Genomic DNA, 23,246 nt, shown 5'->3' with positions numbered 1-23,246 from the left:
AGATATCGCTGTAGATTATGAAATTTATCACACAGGCGATATCTACTGTTGAATGTATTATTGGGTGATAAAATTCATTATCACGCCAATGACGTATCAACGGAGGAGATGGATGTGCGTATGTGGGTGGGAGTGGCGGAACCCGAAAGTTTTTTCCAGTAATATGTATTGCATCAAAACATCCAGTAAGGACAATGTACAGTTTACATAAACAAAAATGATAATATTACGGCGATACAAATGAAGTACACTCACAACAAAAATAAAGTTAACATGAAATGACTAGAATACATATTGGAATATTACTATTCAAATAAATTTAGCGCTCTATATGCATGAATGTTACATACATCTTAATTACACGAAGACATTTATGCCAGTCCCTTGAAAGGATATCCGAATATACCACAACGCACCCTAAATAAATTGAGAAAGGAGGACTGAGGTTATTTTTCAGAGAAATTGATAGATATTTTGCTTCTGGAGATTTTCTAGTTGGGACGTTTTTCTTCCGGTAGCTCGAGATAATGGCTATTTTCAGATTTCCTTGACGACACAAATGTGAAGAAACTTAGGAGTCTTCACTGCATAATCAACATCATTAACGAAATTCTAAGTTCTGACCTAGTTGAATTACAGTATATTTCGTTACAAAATTGTATTAACCGTCTGCACCTACTGGGCGAATGAAGAAGGGCATACGCAATGTGCAATGCGGGAAATTTTGCCCGGACAGCGGCACTACAGCCTACTCTTATTTCGAATTCCAACTGTCGAGGTTTCTTTTACGTGCACGCCATGTTTTCGTCCCATCCGAAAGACTAGATACCGTACTGTCGGGCCCTTCGCCCTGCACTGACATTGGGAAACCATGCCAGAAAATACTGAGTTAACCCTAGTTGGAACCCATCGGATGGCCAAGATTTAAATTGATTAAGATACCCACGAATATTACAAATATAATGATAAAACGGATAATCGAGACTTAGTCAAGTAGCGTTGATGCGGTAATAAACAATCTGCGCTACATTTCCGAACACTCATAATTTCGCACGTAATAAAGTAATTTAAATAAAATTTTCAATATATAATATTCATTTTTCATTATCTATTTTTGAACTATTATAGCAAGAACGACCAGCATTTATCTAAATCTTTATGGATGCATCTTTAATTTATTATGTATAGCACATTAACAATATCGTTTCCGAAATGGTATATTTAATAAGACATGTTAATAGATAGGCCTATATAGACGCATTGCTAATCTTCGTCTGTTGCTTACTCGTGCTCACGTGATGTCAAAGGTCACAATTTTATTATAGATCGACTTAATCATATGGATGTTATATGTTAGTTTTGGTGTATCGGAAGGATTGTGTTCTTCGACGGGGTTATGTATATTAATAAGCTGTGATGTCCAGATCAACGAAGGTTAGTAGAGTTCAAAGGTTATATTGAACTGTAATAATGAGGATACAATGTCAGTTTAGTAGCCTCTACCCTTTGTAAACACAGGGCACAGCATAATATAGGCCATAAATTCTCTTCATTGGATAAGGCAACTAGGGGCACAATTGACAACAAATACATACGGCTATGTATAAACACACGATGGATATAATATTATGTGCATCAACACTGCTGATAATCACGAGTAAAGGGCGATTATGGTTACAATAAAATCAGGCCTACCATACCGACCCCGGAACTGAAAATCACTCATCCGTAAGGCTATGTATGTACTCGATAAAATAGTAAATTATTTGATACACCTGACTGATATGCCATCTATTCTATGTATTTTTATACGCCCATATTTTCATGTGGACGTATATTGTTGTCGCCCCTCTCCGCACATTCACATTTTATTTGTGGACATTCTACAGGTCACAATTTTCATCTAATTTGACGAAACTTGATAAAAACTATATCCCAAAGATCTCGATTCCTTTCGATATTGGCATGTAACGGACCGTAACTTCATCGATTATCCACCCTTATTGTACGAAAAATCACGTTTTTAGCTTGTGGACACAATTTTTATCAGATTTTGATGAAACTTAAAACGTATGTTTATAACCCAAGATCTCGGTTCCGTTCGATATTGGCGTACATCGGACCGTAACTATAGCCCCAGATGGTACTAAAAATCAAAGAATAAAACGGAAGAAAAATGCTAAAACCGATGAGAAAAATGAAAATGTACCCTAGTTAGAGAGGGCCCTAAAGGCAGACAAAAGGGCCCCACGTCTGACAAAAGGGCCCCTCTGGCCACGGGAAAGGGCCCCCGAGTCCGAGTCAATCGTTTTCTATAAACTGTTACTTTCGAATCCAGAATGCAGTCATTGCATTGGCATGAAAATCATCAATCAAGAAATCACTTTTTCTGAAAACCTACTAATAAGCTATTCAGGAAAGAGATGGCTAGGCCGCCCAGTGTGGCCTGGCTGGGCGGAGCGATCATTTCTTTGCTGAATAGATTTCCAGGATAATACGAACTGCAGCAATTCGTAAACGTCATCAAGGACAAAATCTTAGTAAAGGATAGAATTTACGAGCTCCAGATTCTAGAAATGCTCGATTCAGAGACAAATGCTGGAACAGCGTTACTATCGACATTTCCCAACATATATACGAAATTGCGTATTTATTTGTCGATCATGGGTACCAATTGCTCGGGTGAGCGTTCCTTCTCCGCCTTGGCGCGGATAAAAAATCACTATGGGTCAAGATCGCACGGGTGCACTAGCCTTATTGTGCATTGAAGCTAATCTTCTGGACTCGATTAATTTGGATGAGATCATCAAAACTTTCGCGAGCCGCAAGGCTAGAAAGGAGCATATCGTGTAACTGGAAGATGTATAACGTCCTTGAACTTTCTTCAAATATTATTTGCAATCCATTATATTCCATTAATTATTATTTGATTGAGCTCCCGGTAAGAACAAGTGATTTGTTTCGCATTCAGGCAGGCTTCAGACGAGTATCGAATTAGGCCCCGACCCTCAGATTAAACTGACCTCGAGGGGCTTGGAGGATATGTCAGAATGCACCAAGTATTTTCTATTTTGCAAAATTTCTCGACCTCCGTAACTTTCTATATAATAGCCCCTTATTGTACGAAAATCGCGTTTTTAGCTTGATCTGTGTCCATAAACATTACATATTTATGATCGAGGTTTTTTTTTTAATATATAAAATTTCAGTATTTACGTATAAAAGAAGAAGGAAATCCAGATGATGATGAGAAGTTGCCAGTATGGAGGAAGATATGTTTTGCTGTTGGCGGGGCCCCCTATCAGATAACGACCAATGTTCTAGGTTTCTTTTTGAATATTTTCCTTTTGGAAGTTGCAGAAGTAAGTTGACAAATTACTCAGTTGTTCACAGCACATGCGCATTTTTATTAGTTTAAAGTTGGGAAACCACTTCCGTGTCATATACATTTGAATATGCCGTTATAAATGTATACTAAAATCAAGTCAAATCAAACATGGTTCAAGGGAATGCCGCTTCAAACAATACCGGTTTTTTTCACAATTAGTTTAGATTTATTTTATCAGACAGTACGCTATGTGCTCATATATCCGGTTCCTTATTTGTAGACTTCTGAGAAAATTTTAGTTTCCATCGCATATACGTCTTATACCATTTAGTGTAGAGCGAGTTTGCAAAAACTAGAAAATACATCCTTAGAAAAACTGTAGTGCAACAACCAAGCGAGCTTCTTGGAGTAGACTACTTGGTTAGGTTATTCTATATATGCTAACAAAGAACATCCCCAAGATCTCGCTAATTAATCTGATTCAAACCATAGTCATGGGTCTACTGTAAATATTTACAGCATTCTATAATGTTAAACCAAATCATAGCTACATGTAAATGTACTCATGCAGAAGACTTGTACACTTTGATATTAATGTTACTGCATGTCCTATATGAAATTGTCTTTACCGAATTATATATACATAGATTTAATATACATGTATGGTATTAGTGTTCTACAGGCGAATTGGTAAAATACGTGTAAAATTAAACTTTTGCCATGATGAAATGTTGTTTTTTGGTTGTTTTTTTTAAATTAATAATCAATTACGAAGTGACTTATGTCATAACATTATGATTAAATGAATATAGTGTCAAACTGTAAACATAACTGTAGGGTTACTACCATATACATTTTTACAGCTAAAACCTCTATCTATATCCATGATTATACTGATTGGGAAAGTTTGGGACGCGGTCACTGATCCAGCTTGCGGATATTTTGTAACCAAGACAGAAACCAGATTCGGTAAAATGAAACCTTGGTAATTACATCATGTTTTGTAACGTTGTTTTAAAAATATATATTTAGCCTCTAACAACTAATTAGTTTCCATGTGATATTAATTAGGGCAAATAACTAAAAAAAAGACAGACTACAGAGTTCAGATGCTGATTCTTATTGGCCTTGTGGCAAAGGCAGCTACTAGCTAGAAGACACACAAGAAATAAAACGTAAAAAGAAAAATAATTAGAAATCTCCTTATATATCATAATACTTAATCTGTAATACGACACAAAATTGCCTAGCTAGACTGCATTGAAAAATTTGCCAAAGCAAATGGATTTGTGAAGGGAATAGAAGAGGAAGACTTTCAAGTAAATTTCATACCAGTAATTGTGGGGTATCAGGGCGTTGAACCAGAGAGTCCCGGTTCGATTTCCTACGTTTGACGAGAGAACCTTCTGGATTTTTCAAGCCCGATTCTTACTTAGGCGTGGATCTGGTCGTTTGAATCCTATATTATATTATAAAGTTATTTTACAGCGATTCCCATTAAAACAAAATTTGGGCGTTTTTTTTTTTAGGATTATTTTATCGGCACCGTTTGCATGTACGGCTTATTTTTTCCTATGGTATGTTCCAGACTTTTCAGACGATGGTAAAACTGTGTATTACCTGTTAATGTACTGCGCCTTTCAAGGTCTGTTATCGGTAAGATATTTGGTAACTTGCATTTTAAGGACACCTTAAGCTAGGATTTCATGTGTACTAGTACGCAATCCGCAATGCATTATCCGTGATACGTATTCGTCAAAATCATTGTAAACAGATAGGATTTATTTCATGTGATTAATATTGCGTGCCGCATGGTGTGGGGTGGGGATGGGCAAATTTGACTCAGCAGGCTAAACATGGACATATTACGGTCAAGCATGAAACAAATTCCTTATTTCCCATTATGTCATATTCCCCGGCCCAAACTGTCTTCGAACACTCAGAAAAAATAAACAATAAATGTGATAAACAATGACACCATTACTGTTGAGAGACACCCTTATTATGGAACAACAGGGTTGCAAATGTGCCGGAATGTATATATTGTGGGGGGGGGGGGGGTAATCAGTGTTGGAAAAATGTCCACATGCACTTATATCTAGGAAATTGCATTTCTTGTAATGTTATATAGCGGTGGCAAAACATATATTGCGAGTGATGATTGTTGGGCCTGCTTTATCTCACTCTCACGGCGGAGTTCGACTTGTGTTTCTTTTGCATAAATTTCAGTGACGTATTACATTTCCTGAGCTCACGGTAAAACATGTAAATTCTAAAATAATTTATACCAATTTCCATAAATTTGTTCAAAATTGTATTGAAGCTATAGTATTTTAGAGAGGGTTCCAAATTGTGGGTCCTGAACTAAATTATAAACACTCACGCCATCCCAGTTGGGTGATGATGTATAATTGTCATAGATACCTATATTGTTCTAACACGGTAATACTAAATATCGGAAATCACCGGGAAACAACCGGAAAACAACCGGAAAACAGCATTTTATACTGAATACCGGAAAACACCGTAAAAACACTAAATACCGGAAAACACCCTAAATACCGGAAACACCCTAAATAGGTAACCCGGAGCCTGGTCCTCTGTGTGCGGTTTTGGACCACCCCCCCAAAAAAAATTCCGATTTTTTTTTCTCAAAATTTTTTTTGCCGAAAAAAATTTTCTGTCACAAAAAAAAAATTCTAATTTTTCCGAAAAATTGGTTTTACAAAAAAACATTCCGTAGAAAATAATTTTACAGAGAAAAATACTGGAAAAAATTTTCTGTCACAAAAAAAAAATTGGTTTTACAAAAAAACATTCCGTAGAAAATAATTTTACAGAGAAAAATACTGGAAAAAAAATTTGAATTTTTTTTTGAGAGAAATTTGGGAGAAGAAATTGTTTAAAAAAATCTGAAAAGAAATTTTTCTTTGACCGTGGGCGATCGCTCCCTTGTATGTTAATGAACTTATTTCATCAGCGCTCACCTGGTCCAAAACCACTCACAAGGACCAAACTCCGGGTTTCTAAATAGCTACCGGAAAACTTAGAAGATAAACTGTGCCCGAGATTTTTTTTAGAGAGCGCACCGCGCCGCGCCGCTCCGGGAGGGATCATCGTCAGGGTGGAACGGGGGTGGAATTGTCCAGTCACGTGACGAACATAGATCTTCCGTTCCTCAACCCATATTATTTCCACAGTCATTGTCATTAATCACAAATTACGGGATGATATACGAAAATGCAAGTTTACTTTGAAATAGTATGAATGATACTTTTCCATCTACAATCTTCAGATAAAAGGATGCAAGTTCTTACACAGTGCAGCATAATTTGTGCAACAGAAGACATCTCGAATATCGATTGTCTGAAAAAACATTTTCTCGGGGACATTTTTTTCCGAATACGCATTCGGTGTAAGTCTTCAGCCACCAGGAAGTGGTTAACATAGTAATGTTTTATTACGATAGTAGTACATAAAACAAATTGGTTGCCTGAGATTCTCCGGGGGGGGGGGGGGAAGTAGCCTCATCGGCTAGAGTCCTCTATTTCACAAACAAAAACAACAATTGCTTCCTTGAAAATGTATCGATCAACCCTTTTCACAGACGTCCACCTTACCACTTCCCGTCAATGCAGTAAGATAGAATATGTAGTTTTCTCATGGACAATTGGGCAAAAGTTGGGGTTTTCTCAAGGAAAACTGGTCAACAAGTTGGGGAAAAAAGCTCGAAAAGTAATCCAGAAAAAAATCCTGTGTGCGGCCCTCGGAATATGATGGAATATATTGAATATTATTATGGTTCAAGTGATTATATTTGACCCTGGAATGAAAGTAAGCTCTGAAACAAGTAGATTTTTAGCCCTTCCAACGAGATGGATAGCTCTTGGAAAGGATAAACATTTTTCAGAAAACAGCCTGTCCGAGAATTGCGTGGCATCCATTTCGTTTGGTGATTAGGACACATAGCGGTTAAACCTGGAACTTCAAACTCGAACTATTCAGAGATTTATTAACTCTCTATTTGTAAAACGAACATCGTAATGACCTTGACCTTCCTTCATCAGCGCTCACTTGGTCCAAAACCGCACACAGAGGACCAGGCTCCGGGTTACCTATTTAGGGTGTTTTCCGGTATTTAGGATGTTTTCCGGTATTTAGTGTTTTTCCGGTTTTTTCCGGTATTCAGTATAAAATGGTGTTTTCCGGTTGTTTTCCGGTGTTTTCCTGTGTTTTCCGGTATATAGTATAGCCCTTATAACATAAATATTCACGATATTACAGGGTCTGCATGTGCCATACACATCAATGACTATGTTTATAACAAATGATCAAAAAGAAAGAGATTCAGCTACAGCCTATCGTAAGTTCGTTTTACAGATATTGTTTAAAGTCTAAATGGACATTATACGTTCTTAAAGCTTAATTTTACTTACCAAGCTCTAATCAATCAACTCATATTATTGTTAATTGTCATATTTAAAATATTTTTTAGATTCTTATAAATAATCTTAATAATATAATAATATGTAGATTTAAATATACATGTACGGACTAATTCTTAGAATCTCAATAATTATTAACTTTATTTCATTATTATATATATGTCTTAGATAATCTTAAATGTATAGATATTTAAATCTAGCTACTTATTTTAGGACTGGTACAAGGTTAGAAATAGCAAAACGTCTGTTAATGTAAATTATAGGACTGGTACCAAAAACTATTATTAGATATAGCAATACATGTATTATTGTCAATTATAGGACTGGCACCAAAAGCTGTATTAGATATAGCCATACATACATGTGTTATTGTAAATTATAGGGCTGGTACCAAGAGCTATATTAGATATACATGTGTTATTGTAATAAAATAAAACCAAGTACGAACAATCCAAACCATTAGACAAAATTCGAAGTCTTAAAAAAGTGTAATAAGGCAAAATAGTGTAATCAGCATATGGACTGTTCACCGTGTACAAAATACACGACAAACAGTGGTAACAGGTGTCCGGAAGAGTAAGCTTACCCTGCCTGGCGCCACACCCGCCATAGCTGCATCCAAACTATTAGGCGAAATCTCGGTAAAATAGCGTGATTGGCCAATGGACTATCGGTATGCAAAATGCACGTGATGAACCGTGTTAACGATGTAGTAGACAGACATTACCAGGGAGATGGCATACGCGTCAATTAAATATATCTAGAATAACTGCCGAGAGACATGTTATATTTACCAATCAAGTCAATATGACGGCCATAAAACTTTTTAAAGGTTTTAATAAGTTTAGTTCGCAAGTATCCCTGTAGTTGAAGCTTAGATGACAAATGCCGCGATCTACTTAAAAAATCAAAATAAAATGAACAAGCTCTCGCGTAACGAATTAGTTGAGACACAAACACTCCATAAGCTGGTGATATTGGAATGTTACTACTAATAAATGGAAAGGTAACAATCGGAAAGTCAAAGTCATCACGTTTATCGTACAATTTAACACTAAGTTTATGGCAATTGTCAAAATCGAGACGCAAATCCAAGTAGGAAGCGTAATTGTCACCGTCAGTAGTGTTTTTAATTTCGAGCTCATCAGGATATATGAATCCTACATAATCACTAAATTTTGGATTATTCAGTGATAGAACATCATCGATATATCGATAAGTGAAATTAAAATGTCTGACTAATCGTTTATTTGAATTTACAAGTGCCTGTATGTAATCGGCTTCGTAGGAATAGAGAAACAAATCAGCAAGCAAAGGTGCACAGTTGGTGCCCATGGGGATACCTACCACTTGCTGATAAATTTCCCCTCCAAATTCAACAAAGATATTATCAATTAAAAAATCCAACATCTGAATTATCTTGTTGGCGGTGAATTTATTGTTGGAATCACTATGGTTCTTGACAAAATATGTGGAATTGTAATTAACAACTAAATATTGATATCTAACATTTCCTGATTTAGATGAAAAGACACTGTGAATAATGTCTTTTAATCGAGCTTTTAATTTACTATGGGGAATTTTAGTGTACAAAGTAGAAAAGTCAAACGTTTGTATAGATGAGATTGAAGCAACTGATCTAGATTGTAAACCATCAAGTAATTCTTTGGAATTTTTTAATATCCACATTTGATTAAAACCACTACGAGAGTATATTTTGTCACAGTATTTTTGAATACCCTCTTTCACTGCCGTTAGTATGGATGTCAACACTTTTGAAAGTGGTTTTGTGGAACAATGGGATGAACCTGCTATAAAACGTTGCTTGTAGGGATTTTTATGTAGTTTAGGTATCCAATATAACAAGGGCAGATCTGTATAGGTATCTCCACATGGAGTACCAAATGAAGTGAGTACAGATCTGTGATTGGATATAATTTCATCCTTACTAAGCGTAGAGCGTTTATACGTAACACTGTCGATTGATTTCCCGAAATTAAGTTCTTTGAACAGGCAGTCATAATAATATCGTTTACATATAAACACTAAGTTATTGGACGCTTTGTCAGCCGGTACAATGACATACTTGTCATGTAAGGCGATGAGATTTTCAACAATACTAACATCATTGAAAATAGATTTAGGCCTAGTATCAACTAATAAACGTTGCATATAAATTCTTCGTTTAAGTAAACGACTGATAGACTTAGTCCAATCTGAGAGAGTATCAGAGATAACATCTTCCCTCTTGGCCCATGATCTGGCGTAGTCCTCTACGACATCCATAATAAGTTTGAAATGGACTGGCACCAAAAGTTGCATTAGATATAGCCATACATACATGTGTTATTGTAGGGGTCTTTGGTAGTGGGAGGAAACCGGAGGTCCGGAGAAAACCCAAGAGGTTAGACGGGCGACCCTACTCCTTGTCACGTACAGACGGGGAATCGAAACAACGTCAGTTGACGCAATGACAGACCTTGTAAATTGTAGGACTGGTACCAATAGCTGTATTAAATATAGCAATACATGTGTTCTTGTAAATTATGTAACTAGTATCAGAACTACACACATATAGCAATACGTGTGTTAATTATAGGACTGGTACCAGAACCTATTGAGCAATACATGTGTTATTGTAAATTATAGGAATGGTATCTGAAGCTATAGGGGTATTACTAGCTATAGTAGTGCAAGGAAGGTTAGTAGAAGCTACAAGAAAAGCAGGTGATTGTGTAGATGCTAAAACAACTGTTTCACCCCAATCTCTGGTTGAACAGGTAAGAGCTGCCAAGTTTCGATTTCAGACAAATTATCATGATGTAAATCGAAAGGCAAGCGCTAGTTATTGTGGCTAGAATCTAGATAATTACATAAAAATTTGATTAACATGAACCTAAGTTTACAGAAATGATAATTTTATGAAATAAGTTCCCGGGGCACGCATATGGCAAGTGTACTATACGCTTTTTATGTTTTTAAATGTATCACAGGAATCATTAGAAAACTTTCTATATTTAATTTACAAATATGATTTTGTTAACAGGAGCTTTCTTACCGCTATGGTGCTTTAATATTTATTGGTATTTACATGGCGTGTGCTGTTACAGTTTTCTTAGGTGTTAAAGAAAAGCCAGGTTCGTTGAAAATCGTTAATTTTGTTCAATTAACTCATATTCTGTAGTAGAATTATATTTCAATGGAGGTTTGTGACCACTGTTTCAGAAAAAAATCCATTTGCAAAGTTTAACAAAAGATTTCACCTCAATATAATTACAAAAAGAAAACATTTAAATTAAAACACTATCAACAACTATTTTATATATTAGCTGTTGTAGACATAGTAGTCTATTTATGTATGATATAATTATACATTATTTTTATTTAAACATAATTATAATGTTTTATATATATCAGGCGTTGTTGAAGATCATGGTACAGAAGGCTATTTCTCAAGTTTAAAAATTGTCTTGACTTACAAACCTTATGTTAAAGCTGGGTTAATATTTCTCTTTATGTCTCTAGCTGTCGCTGTAAGTTTCAAAACACCCCTTTCTCTAAATATCACAATATTCCGAGAACAGGAAAAAACCAAATTGGTTCGCTGGTATACATATACAATACCCAAGATGCATATTCTCTGATCTACCACAAAATTTTGTTATCTTCTCGGGGATAACAAGAAGCATACACCGTAAACTTCCTGGCTTTATCAATGTGATTAGTATTGGGAATAGACATTGGTCAAATGTAGGTACTTCAGTGAGTAAATATAAAAAATAAATACCTTAATATGTTAGTCTTAAAATATTGGAAGCATTTATTTTGTTGACAGGATGTGTCTTATTGTTAACTCTTTGAATGTCTTATTGCAGGTGGTTCAAGGGAATTTAGCATTATACTGCACTCATACATTAAAAATGGGTGATCAATTCTCTAATTTTGTTCTAGTCTTAATGGTAAGATATGTTTATATTGTATTCATGTACTGTTATATTGTATGTTTTGTTGCGTGTTGGACTGCGTTGTCTATTCTATTTATTGTAAATTTGTGTATTGTAAGTGTATATTTGTGATTATTTTAAATGCAGTAAATTTGTATTGCCTTGGTTTATTTTTATATTATTCTAGGTTATTTTCATGTTATGTAGATTTGTCAGGAAGAGTACCAAGGTGTACACTATTTTTAACAATGTTATAATCATGGGATGGTTAAGTTGGAAGCCCTGAACAGGAATCACATTTCTCGTGAAAGGCAATAGCAATATTAAAATTTATACAATAATGTATGAGTAATCAAAACCTGTATTCTAGATTGTAGCTATAGCAGCTATACCTGTATGGCAACTAGTTTTACAGAAAATTGGTAAAAAGAAAACTTACGCTGCCGGATTAATAGTAAGTGTTTGACAATTCTACCAATCTGATACCACGGACGGAAATCGAAAGTAGTGATGTTTTGGATTGTAGATGTATTAAAATGTCGTAGAGGAATGTGAAAATAAATCTAGTAACGTCCTACTGATCATACGAAACCTTCGTTGTATATCTATACAATTAGCTCCACTGGAGACCAGACACGAAGCTACCGACGTTTGAATTCCTACATCGATGATCTTGTTCGAAAACATTAAGTACACTTTGACAAATTTGAGAAGTATTTATTCTTCTTCCATTTAAATGGGATGAGAACCGCATAACAAAATAAAAATAGTACACTGACTTTTGAACATGGCGGCCACCCAGGGCAGTAATCTATTCTTAAAGTAGATAGTTCTCTGTACAACTTTAAGAAATTCAATTTCAATTAGGTTTAAATGTTCCTTTTCTTATAAATATTACAAAGATCATGATTATATTTACCTTTTCAATTGCTTTTCTTTTCTTCAGATTTTTATACCAATTCTTATAACTCAACTTTTTCTACCTAAAGAAGAACCAATACCTTATTATTTTGTAGTTGCTTTCGCTGGTTTAAGTGTTTCTGTTTCTCTTTTATTACCATGGTAAAATTTTAATTAATTCCTAGTTTCACATGACTTCACAAAAACATAGATTTATTTCGGTGGTGTTATTTAGGTAAATAGTTGTTTTAATTTGACACACTCCTATTTTCTTACAACTTCTTAAAATGTAGATTTTGTTGATATATCAGTGTCGTTGGAACATTATGGTATTCTAAAAGGGGCTAATTAAGACAAGAGCTATTAGGTGGGGCATGGTTTCCGTTGCCCAGCCTCTACATTTGCTTGAAATTTTAATGGATTCTTCCACTAAAGAAACAGAAAATTGTAGTATTTTCCAGATTATTTGTATAATATTTTTTCTCTTGACATATAAAAAGTATTATCTAACAACTGTTAAATCTTTTCTCTCCAGGTCTTTACTACCAGATGTGTTAGATTTATTCATGTTAGAGAAAAATACTAGAAAAGATGCCATGTTTTACTCATTTTATGTATTTTTCAATAAATTAGCCGTAGGTTTGGGTTTAGCACTTTCATTATTAGCTTTGGAGTAAGTATTATTATGTTGTTTTTTTTTATCATATAATATCCACAAGAATCCATTAAACATGAATATCCCATTAACCATTTTTTGTACCACACTCTCCTGGTTATGTTTTTTTTTTTACCCCGTTTTAAAATGCATTTTCCTTCTGTAACATTCTTATTTTTTTTTTGATTCACCATAGACTGTCGTGCATAACGAAAACAATTGTTGTGTGTCTATGCAAAAAAACTGATAACCGACAAACAATTGAAAACAATAAAATACAGTTAAAATATACCAAAATCTTTCGTTATTTGGTTTTAGATTTTAGCTATGTGAAAATGGAATTATGACAATGAATGTTTTCTATGGCTGCTATTTTATATTTAAGTAAAATTTTATAATGTAGTATGTTATTTACCGGATATAAGAATACGGGTGATGGTTTCAGTTCAAAATTAAATTGTGCAAATACCATCATAGCCTATTTATGGATGCCAAGATTAACTTTTCGTTATAAATATGGTTTATTGTTTTATAGTTTAGGAGGATATGAAACTGGTGCATGTACTCAGCCTAAGTCAGTAGATTTAACATTAAGATTATTAGTGGTGCCAGGACCTGTGATATTTGTTCTTATAGCTTTATTGAGCCTGTGGTCTTATCCTATAGATGAAAATAAAAGAAAAGCCATAAAGCAAGAGGTATTATCTAGACTGTAAGTTATATAAGTATTTGGGACGACTCCGTAATATTCTTATAGTAAGTGCATGAAAACCGCACCACATAAACAAACAGAAATCAATAAGTCAAACCCGTGGACAAGACATACTACACACGGATACCGGATTCCCTCAAACATATAATATATAAGTCAGTTTATACAAATGAGTCAAAATGCCAAGTCCAAAAACAAGGTCTTTAGATTTAAGCGTTTGGAAAATATATGAGTACAAAGTTAACAAATGGGTCCTTTTTCAAAAAAAAATAAAAATTTAGTACTGAATACAAGAAAGGAGCAATGTAAATGATGAGACCGGTCTTGATGGCGGCCGTATCAGGAGCGCCGGGACGGCGGGGCTATTTGTGCAAACGCCCCATTGCCCTCCCCCCTCCCCAAGCACGGGGCAATTGCCTCGCTGCCCTTACTTTTTTAATGACTGTCCTTTAAAATGTTATCCTACACAGCAATGAGATTGTCTGACCATTCTTCTCGCCCCAAGTCTTCACCGATTTTAACAATTGGTATTTGTTCGAGCATTGGTTGCTTAGGTAAGGGGGTAGGGGATCCAATCTCGTGCTCATCTCCGGTTAGTGAGTGGAGACTGGGTTCGCTAGTGAGGGGAGCCGGGAGGTGTTCATTCAAACAGGACGAGTCGCACGAGTCTTGATCTCTGACCCAGCTGAGCATGATGTGTGGGGTTGCTCTCTATGCTTCAAACCCCCGGTGCGAGAGGCCCGCCCCGGAAGTCGCCCCTTGCCCCTTTGCCCCTTGGACTTTCCGGCGCCCCTTGGTCGTATGCCGAATGACGTTATTATGTAAGAACGCTAACAACAGTATGCGCAATAATCTCGTTATAATTTCGAACAGAACTATATAATAGTTACAATTACGATGGGATTAAAATTCAATAGGTAAAAAAACCATTGTGCTATTCAAGTGCTACTAATCACCGAGAAGAACGGTTGGTTTTTGTTTTTTATTTGCCAATAGCGCCCAAAAATATTCCTAAAAAATGACCGACAAGGAAATATATGTTATAGATATGCTTCTTCACATATCAAAATTTGTATTTATTTAAACATACATTATGCAAGAGCTAAGTCTGCCTGTTGCATGTCTTTCTTTAGGCCTGAAATGTTTTCTAAATTATTAATTAGACATTAATTAACTGATCCAGGCCATAATCAACTCTCGATGGCATCGGATTTCTCCGATATTAAATAGTTTAGAACGGTTCAGCCATATTTTGATTTAATCTAAAAACGGAGGAGCGAGACTTAGCTTCGAACAACCAGTACGGTGGTTGAAATTATTGCATACGTCATGTCAAACCTTCAGAGGCTAATATCTTCGCTCGCAATAGAGTAATTTGATGAAATTTTCAAATTATTCATTTTGACATTATCGTTTTTCGAACTAATATAGCAAGAATGGCTAGCTCTTTATATAAACCTTACATAATGTATCTTTAATCTGTAAAATGGATTTTACGTAACACACCAGGTTTCTTTATGCAGTATGTTATCAATTTTCTGGTCCATAGACATCACCATCCATTGGTTCACAATGTAGAGTTAAGTATGCAAAATCAAATGTCAAAAGCATGAAGAAATATTCGAATTACTTCTGGAAGTCTTCGCATAAGAGCACTGTGGTTCCGAAACTCATTTAAGGAATCCCAATGTTCTATATTATGAGTAGCTTGCTAATCCCCCGAAATTTACTGCGCATCCATGCCATAAGGAAGCGAAGGTTTGTATTTCTTTGAAAGGGTATTACAGAGGTTTAGATAGTGACACAGAACCAAGACAAGGGATTCTAAGAGTCGATCACGCAGAATCAGTTTTATCCTCTAATATATCTATGGTACGACGTACAACTTCTCCAGACTCTGTTCCTTTGAAGCTATATTGGAATTCTCCGACTTCTTTAGACTCTCTTTCTTGTGATGCTGTATCGGATTAATGATAATGACCCTTATCCGTTATTTTTTCAGATCGACCAAAGGAAAAAACGCGGAAGATTTTGGAGGGAGCATGAGTTATGAAAGTATAAAAGTTAGCTCAAGTACTGAGATCTAATATTAGCTGTTATCCATCCACTAGTGCAATTTAGAATATTAGTTGGGGATCATTTCGTAATCATGCTATGTGCTATTATTCGACTCTTGCTGAACTTCATTGCAGTATATATGTTTTGTAATATTTATAATATTTTACATTCATCCAAAATGTATGATGCCCCATTTGTTTTGTTACTTGTATAATAGTGTGTCCTGTTCAATCAAAACGTATTATTAAAGGACAATATTGGTGTCAGTCATTATCACATTATTATGTGATAGAACTGGTTAAACACATTCCAAATATAATTTTAACAAAGAGATCATTGCAACGATAGATGCCTTATGACGATTTCAAGAACGGGAAGTGACGAACGCAAAAGGAGGCAGACCACCATTAAATTTCACAATCTAGTTCGTCAATTCATAGCAATTCTCTCTTTCTGTCTCTTTTCTTCCCTTTTTCATGCCCATTTTTGTTGATTTGTTGCTCTAGAATGGACGAAGAGGGTTTGAATTAACATTTTCTGTCAGGTTTTGGTAAATATTCATGATTCATGGGCAAAGAAGCCAGAATTAACATTGAAGTCAAAGGGGAAATAGATGGTGGTCTGCATCCAAAAGGAAAACACGAGTTATCCTTCTGTTTAGCTGACTGAAGTGACGAGTGACCATAGTTACACGGGCGAATTTCTGCTCACTAATAAATCCTTTGAAAACCAAAAGTTGTTATCACTCGTCACTATAGTCAGTTATATAGAAGGCTAACTCATGTTTTTCTTTTGCTTTCGTCACTCACCTTTCTTGAAATCGTCATAAGGCATCTATCGTAGCAATGATCTCTTTGTTAAAATTATATTTGGAACGTGTTTAACCAGTTCTATCACATAATATATGTGATAATGACTGACACCAATATTGACCTTTCAGTCTTTCGTGAAGTTTTTGCTCAATGTATTGTTTAACCCTTGTGGGTTCACGTTATGAGAATCACATAGCAGGTATCAGGGGTCCATGTGGACCCCAGTTATAATTCAAAGTTTTTACGTACAGATATATTTGAATTAAAAGGCAGCGGTTTAGTTTTTATTTGCCTTCATATTTGACAACTGAAAAACAACTAAATTATTTTACAAAAACATTTTAGTGACATTTGGAAAAGATTTAATAATTCTCACAAAATTGCTACTTTGTGTACTATGTGATAAAGAGGTTAAAATGGCAATTCACGCTTGATACAAAAACCATTGAATATCTTGAATCTGTCATTTAATTTTTGGTATTTGTAACATGCAGCTGCTAAAAGAGAGAATACTCTGGCATACGCAATATGGTATTAGGCAGCAAATACATTAGCAAAATCCCTACGTTGAGTTGTTTAAGTTAGGGGTCCGATTGGACCCCTTGTTATCTTCAAGCGTTGGGCCTGATTTGCATGTAACAGAACTCTGCATGTGGGAAGCAGATGAATACCGAGTTCTTCACTACGTGTAAAAATGTATAGGAGACAAAGTCACTAAATTTCAAAAGGCAGTGCCCAGTAGTTATTACACAACACTATAAAACATGTGCATGGGGTCCACGGAGACCCCACATGCACCGACAAGGGTTAATTAAATATAATAAAACAGTATGACAAATTAGAAAGGAAAATGTTTTGGGTATGTATAGAAGCCGATAAGTAACCTTCTGGGCCTTCTTGCCTTCGGAAGGATAGTCCAAGAAATTGAATTAATTGTCTTTGCCCTCACTTCACTTATATCGGAGGGAGAAGCTGCAAGAACAAGAAGGGGCGAATTGTGTTCTCTTCGTTTTCCGGTCGGTATATGTCATGCACATTCCTATTGTTCAAGATTCAGTTCCATTGCTATGAGTTAACAGCGCTAAGGCAAGAATTAAGAAATGAACAACGTGAAACTAAAGCCGCCACCACACCAAGCAAGTTCAAACAAATTCTCAAAAACGCGCTACCTGGTCCTACAAAATCGTAAAACGGGTTGTGGTCATAAACAGTCCTCAATACTTCCATCTCGTGTGTATCCCGTCCACCGTCAGTTGATATCAAGGTCAGATCGGGTAAATTTGCCCCGTTCAGAGGCAGTTCAACTCGTCCCCATCTCGTTCTTAGTACTTTCGGAAGCGCCCCTATTGCGTGTCGAATCCTGGCTCGTGGGCTATAAAGACCCGATGCGTTCTTGCCACTCCTCATTCCCGTTCAACGATCCAAGACATTGTGCAGATCAAGACATTGAAATATAGCACTATTCCATCATGCCTCCAAAAGCAAGTGCCAGAAGGACTGCAGCCACTAGTACTGCCCGAAAATCCCCACTAGCTCCAAGTTGCTATACCTGTCCCTGGATCCTGTTGATCTCTGCCTCAGTAGATGATGAAGCAGCAAGAGTCCCCGAAGATAACAAAGACTCCACTCATCTCACCCCTGAGGAAGAAGAAGTCATGGCTCAAGGCCAGTGTAGTCCTCTGCAACAAAAAAGGGGAACCCTATAAGGACACGAAGCAAAAGAGCTAACTGGTGCTCGACCACATCACGTTGTAACACGTCCCGAGTAGGGCCGAAATATGGCAATTCCATTAATTGTACGGCCATTCCGTTCGTGTAATGAAATGTGTTTTAACGTCCTACTGTTCTGCTCCGAACTGGGCTAATGAAGACGGGCATACGCCATACAGTGTGCTATGAGGGAAATTTTGCCCGGGCAGCGGCACTACGGCCTACTCTTATATCGAATTCCAACTGCCAATGGATCTTTTACGTGCACGCCAATGTATACACGGGACATGGTTTTTCGTCCCATCCGAACGCCTAGACAGCTGCCCTTGTCAGGCTCTCCGTCCTGCATCACTGACAAGGGAGAACCACGCCGGAAAATTTGGATGAACTTCCTCGGCCAATGCAGGGATCGAACATCCGACCTCCAGGCTAGCGAGCCATCGTCCTACCCACTTAACGACCGTGATCCCCATTACGTTTGTAGTAAGTTGTAACTGCAGGGCGGCTAAATTTTTGAACTGGTTCAAAATTCTGGAGCACCCGTCCCGTCCAAGCCAGTCCGAGCCCGCTCATGAAGATCGCAAAAAGTTGCAACTACGTTCACTCCGTTCGCACACAGTCTGAGTCCGTTTGGCAACATTTTCCAGAACGTAGTGAGAATTAGTTTGGTGTAATGGGGGCTTTAGAAGTAACTCGACTTCTTGGCTTCGCACGAAGAACAATTAAAATTGGTTGACTCTGAAGCATCGCGAAATTAACGAAAGGCGGTTATCTCCTATACGACAACCGTCAATACTCATGGCATAAATAATTTTAAATGTTGAAGAGATCTGGGAGTGATGGGGTTCTGGGAAATGACAATCACTACACAGACCAGTCCAGTTACCTAAACACAAAAATAGTCATACATTGAACATTTGGTAGCTCTGAACTCCTCAAATAAGTGAGAAAAGGGTATTAGTATGAAACGCCATTGCACGATATCCCGATGATTTCTCTGTAAATACAATATCATGATAAGGATTATCATGAAAACAAATGTATATGAATAATTATTATACGTTAGAGGGTGTGTTTCTTTATTGTTAACTGAACACAGCCTTTCAGGAGAAAATCATAACCATTCGTTTGATTTTGGTAAAGCCCATGCCTACGTAACATAATTATCACACCGGGATATCGGTTTGTTTGAAATCAACAAATTTGTTAAAATGCTGCCGTCGTTCAAACATGACTGTTACAACAATATTATCATAACTTGCCGAATCATAAATTAGCACAAATTAAAAAAAGAAACATGAACTTAAGCCATTTCACCAGAGAAAACAGAAAATGTCAATGATACATTTTTAAATTTTCAACTGAAAGTACAAAAAGTTCAAGAATCAATGATTATGATTTGAAGCACCATTATACTCCTTCACTGCTACTTTTATTTATATTCATCCCTCAAGCAGCTAGCTTTAATAAATCATATTACCCTTTATATCGCTATTTTGTTCCGCTTTACGTAAAATGTAATATTTATGCCGGCTTATTATGTCCAGATTGGTGCCTTGTTAGCGCTTGAAAGCTCAGGGGCAGCTCAAGAATAACTTTCATAATGGCGTTCGCCTCTCGTCTGACGTTAGTCATTTTTAGCGTTACATATGTAGTGGTTATCATGTTCAAGTTATTTATATTTCTGTCATGAAATAGATCAAATAGAAATGGCACTGTTAAATATTTAAAATAGAATCGTATAATAATAGCAGCGTATATTTAGCTGTCATAGTTTTGTATTCACATTTTTTTTGAAAATTTTGCATGGATTCGGGCACTATTCTTTTTAGTTTGATTTGATTATGTTTTGATTTATGTTTTGTGAAAGGACAATGCCAAATCATCTGTCTCTTGAGTTAATTTATTGTTTTACTAGTTCTTATTCTTGTTACGGTTATCATCCTTCTGGTCCATAAGCAGTTTTTATAACATCCGGATTGAATTTGAATTTCATTGTCGTTGCACACACATGGGTTCAAATTTTGATGTTTGGAAAGAACATCGCCGCAAACTATCAATAGATTTGAGAGGAAGGTTATAAATAATAGCTTTGTTTCAGAATATTATAAATTTGAAAGGAACATAAATAGCGTTCCGAGAGTATTACTGAAGGCTCATTCCATGTCAAGTGGGTCAATTTTCAGAAATGTGGGAAATCGAAAAAATCTAGAAATATATATGTTATTGTACATGCACAAACTAGAAACTGTTCAAAATTTGTGGGCTGTAGTTTAAAAATTGACTGAGATAGGGGCATTTGAGTTTCATGAGTTACCGAAAAAAATATGTATCAATAATTTACTTGAGTTTCAGATATCTTGTTTTTACCTTTCTAGTAAATATATACAGCCAAAATTTGGAAGCGTTAGAGAACTTTGTAGATTACGAATCTGCAATCAGATGACAGGTGAGTGGTAGGGTTCTCATGCTACTTGGCCATGAAAACCGAAAACAATTTGGTGTAATTGTATATTTTCTGGATTTTGTAGTGCTCCAGGAGCTACGAGGTAATGGATATAGACCCATATTTTGGCCTATCCAGAAATTGCCAGTAGTACTACATAAGAAACATATGAGAACGCATCAGTCGTCACTAGATTCCCAGAAACAAATTGGCCTCGAATATGGTTTTGGACACAAATTTTCAAACATTGCCTCGCATTTTCGAGCCGAAAGAATCCGGTAGATCAGCACCTAAAATTCTGAATTTTAGTTATAGTTTGTACTAATGTCTCCAACATATGTTATATGTTATTTTATTAGACCTTTGACCCCCAAAATAAGGTTAACTTTTCCATTTGACCATAAACAGGCCACAGGGATTGTAAGCTGATTTTTTTTAGGTAGACTCAAAGAAAACAACTATTTCGCCACAAATTAGTGTATTATTCATAATTGTAGTATTAAAATCAAAAAGGTTATGAGATGATAAACATTACGAGCAACCAAGGTTTAAGTATTCACATAGTAGCAATTGGGATTTAAATAATGGATTTAAAGATAACAAAATTAAATATCACAAATATATCACTAGAATATAATCCTTGAGTGGCATTTAGCGATTGAACACATTAAAAACACAACACAGTTTATATGGAAATACAATCACTGGTTTATAAGTATAGCATGACGTTTCGACAAGTATTCTCTTATCGTTATCAAGCACAAAATGCTATACTTATAAACCAGTGATTGCATTTCCATATAAACTGTGTTGTGTTTTTGTTTTTTTATATCACTAGAATTAAAAAATAAAGACATAATTAAATAATTATGCAAATGACCTTTGACCTATTATTGACCTTTGACGCAATGGACTGACCTTGACCTTTGACCTGACACACTTAAAGAGATGGATTTCGCGGGCCATTATTTTAGGAATATGATCATAACTATATATTTTAACCTTATAAATGTAAACAAGCTTTATATTTACATAAATACACTTTAAAATGTGATTGGTGATAGCAAAGATACGTTGCCATTGTTAGTTACATTAATCCGAAGCTCTCAAAACACAAAGTTTTAGTTTTGTTTTCCAAGTTATGTCCTGATGGACAAATATCACAATTCGATCTTATTTCCCCTGTTAGCACCCGAACTAGAAAATGCCAACACCTGGCCAGTATGTGCGACACAGCACGCTGGCAGAAACAGGTACCCGTCTGCCAAAAAGTTTGGACCGCGCCCTTGTATTGGGCGATAGGAAAACAAAACGAAATTTAGGTAACATGGAGAAAAATATAATCTTTAAACAATTTATTCTGGTTTATTTTTAAAAGGTAGGCAAAGGAATAAATGACTGATGATTCTAATGTTTATATTTTTCTTGGTTTTGAAGTTTGAAATAACGACGTTTAAACTAGTGGTATCAGATTCTGTATATTGATTTACTGTTATACCTGTTTTACTCTACAAATAAATAAGTAGCTGTTTTTCCATGTATACATTCAATTGACAAATTGGCTATTCAATATTTCATGAAATCTTGTTAGCCGAGTTACCGAACCACGTTTACCAATTTCGCTGTTCATTCCAATTTGATCAATATTTGAGCCGAAATTTTGAGCCAAAGTAATTAGGCATTTTTTCCTGACTTTTGGGATTTAATTTGCATATTTTAAACTTCCTGGTATCAGCGCATGGCCCTTTTAAGTTACAATGGGTAGTTTGTATATTAGATTATTTTGCTTTTAAATATAGGTTACACGGAACAATGCAATATGTAAAACTACCATCAGTCACTTTCACTTATGTTGAAAAGATAAATTGCTGATGGCTCATTTCTCGAGTTCTATATTCGATTTGAGATTTAGATGGTTTTCAATATGTTTCCTGACAAGCACATTAGTTTTCTTCATATTCGTTGGACTTCTGGACCCAATGTAGGGCTTCTATATATAGAGAACTGCAATAGGAATATGGCTATTATATTAAATTTAAAGGGCTTCTGTAATGGATTGTATTATATTTAGAGATAACCTGGTCACTGCGGAAATTAGGTGATAGAGAACCCTGCAAAGTTATTTATGCTTCTATTTTTTTTCTTAAAGATGCATTATGTAAGAGCTCAATTTGTCTAGTGCAGGTCTGTTTTCTGGCTTTAAATTTTATATAACTTATTATTTTGATATTTATTC

At 35.7% G+C, this 23,246-nt stretch overlaps 1 protein-coding gene across 1 annotated transcript; it reads left to right on the top strand.

Moving 5' to 3' along the window:
* Window positions 1-1,309: 1,309 nt before the first annotated feature.
* Window positions 1,310-16,356, top strand: LOC126818515 (sodium-dependent lysophosphatidylcholine symporter 1). The gene is made up of 14 exons (XM_050545979.2): window positions 1,310-1,434; window positions 3,210-3,362; window positions 4,192-4,313; window positions 4,858-4,984; window positions 7,613-7,691; window positions 10,423-10,553; window positions 10,820-10,910; window positions 11,191-11,306; window positions 11,649-11,732; window positions 12,088-12,171; window positions 12,664-12,779; window positions 13,153-13,290; window positions 13,808-13,984; window positions 15,987-16,356. Exons 1-14 carry the CDS (start codon window positions 1,417-1,419, stop codon window positions 16,069-16,071), a joined length of 1,521 nt encoding a protein of 506 aa, XP_050401936.1. The 5' UTR covers window positions 1,310-1,416; the 3' UTR covers window positions 16,072-16,356.
* Window positions 16,357-23,246: the final 6,890 nt, after the last annotated feature.

Source organism: Patella vulgata, chromosome 4 (genome assembly GCF_932274485.2).
Source record: "Patella vulgata chromosome 4, xgPatVulg1.2, whole genome shotgun sequence".
NCBI lineage: Eukaryota > Metazoa > Mollusca > Gastropoda > Patellidae > Patella > Patella vulgata.
The sequence above is the reverse complement of the archived record's forward strand: the minus strand, read 5'-3'. Positions and strand labels throughout refer to the sequence as shown.

Bases quoted from the DNA above. Each gene is read 5' to 3' on its own strand.
- LOC126818515 (XM_050545979.2), top strand. The intron at 10,911-11,190 runs GTTCGTTGAAAA...TATATATATCAG, and splicing joins AGGTGTTAAAGAAAAGCCAG to GCGTTGTTGAAGATCATGGT. The intron at 11,307-11,648 runs GTAAGTTTCAAA...GTCTTATTGCAG, and splicing joins TTATGTCTCTAGCTGTCGCT to GTGGTTCAAGGGAATTTAGC.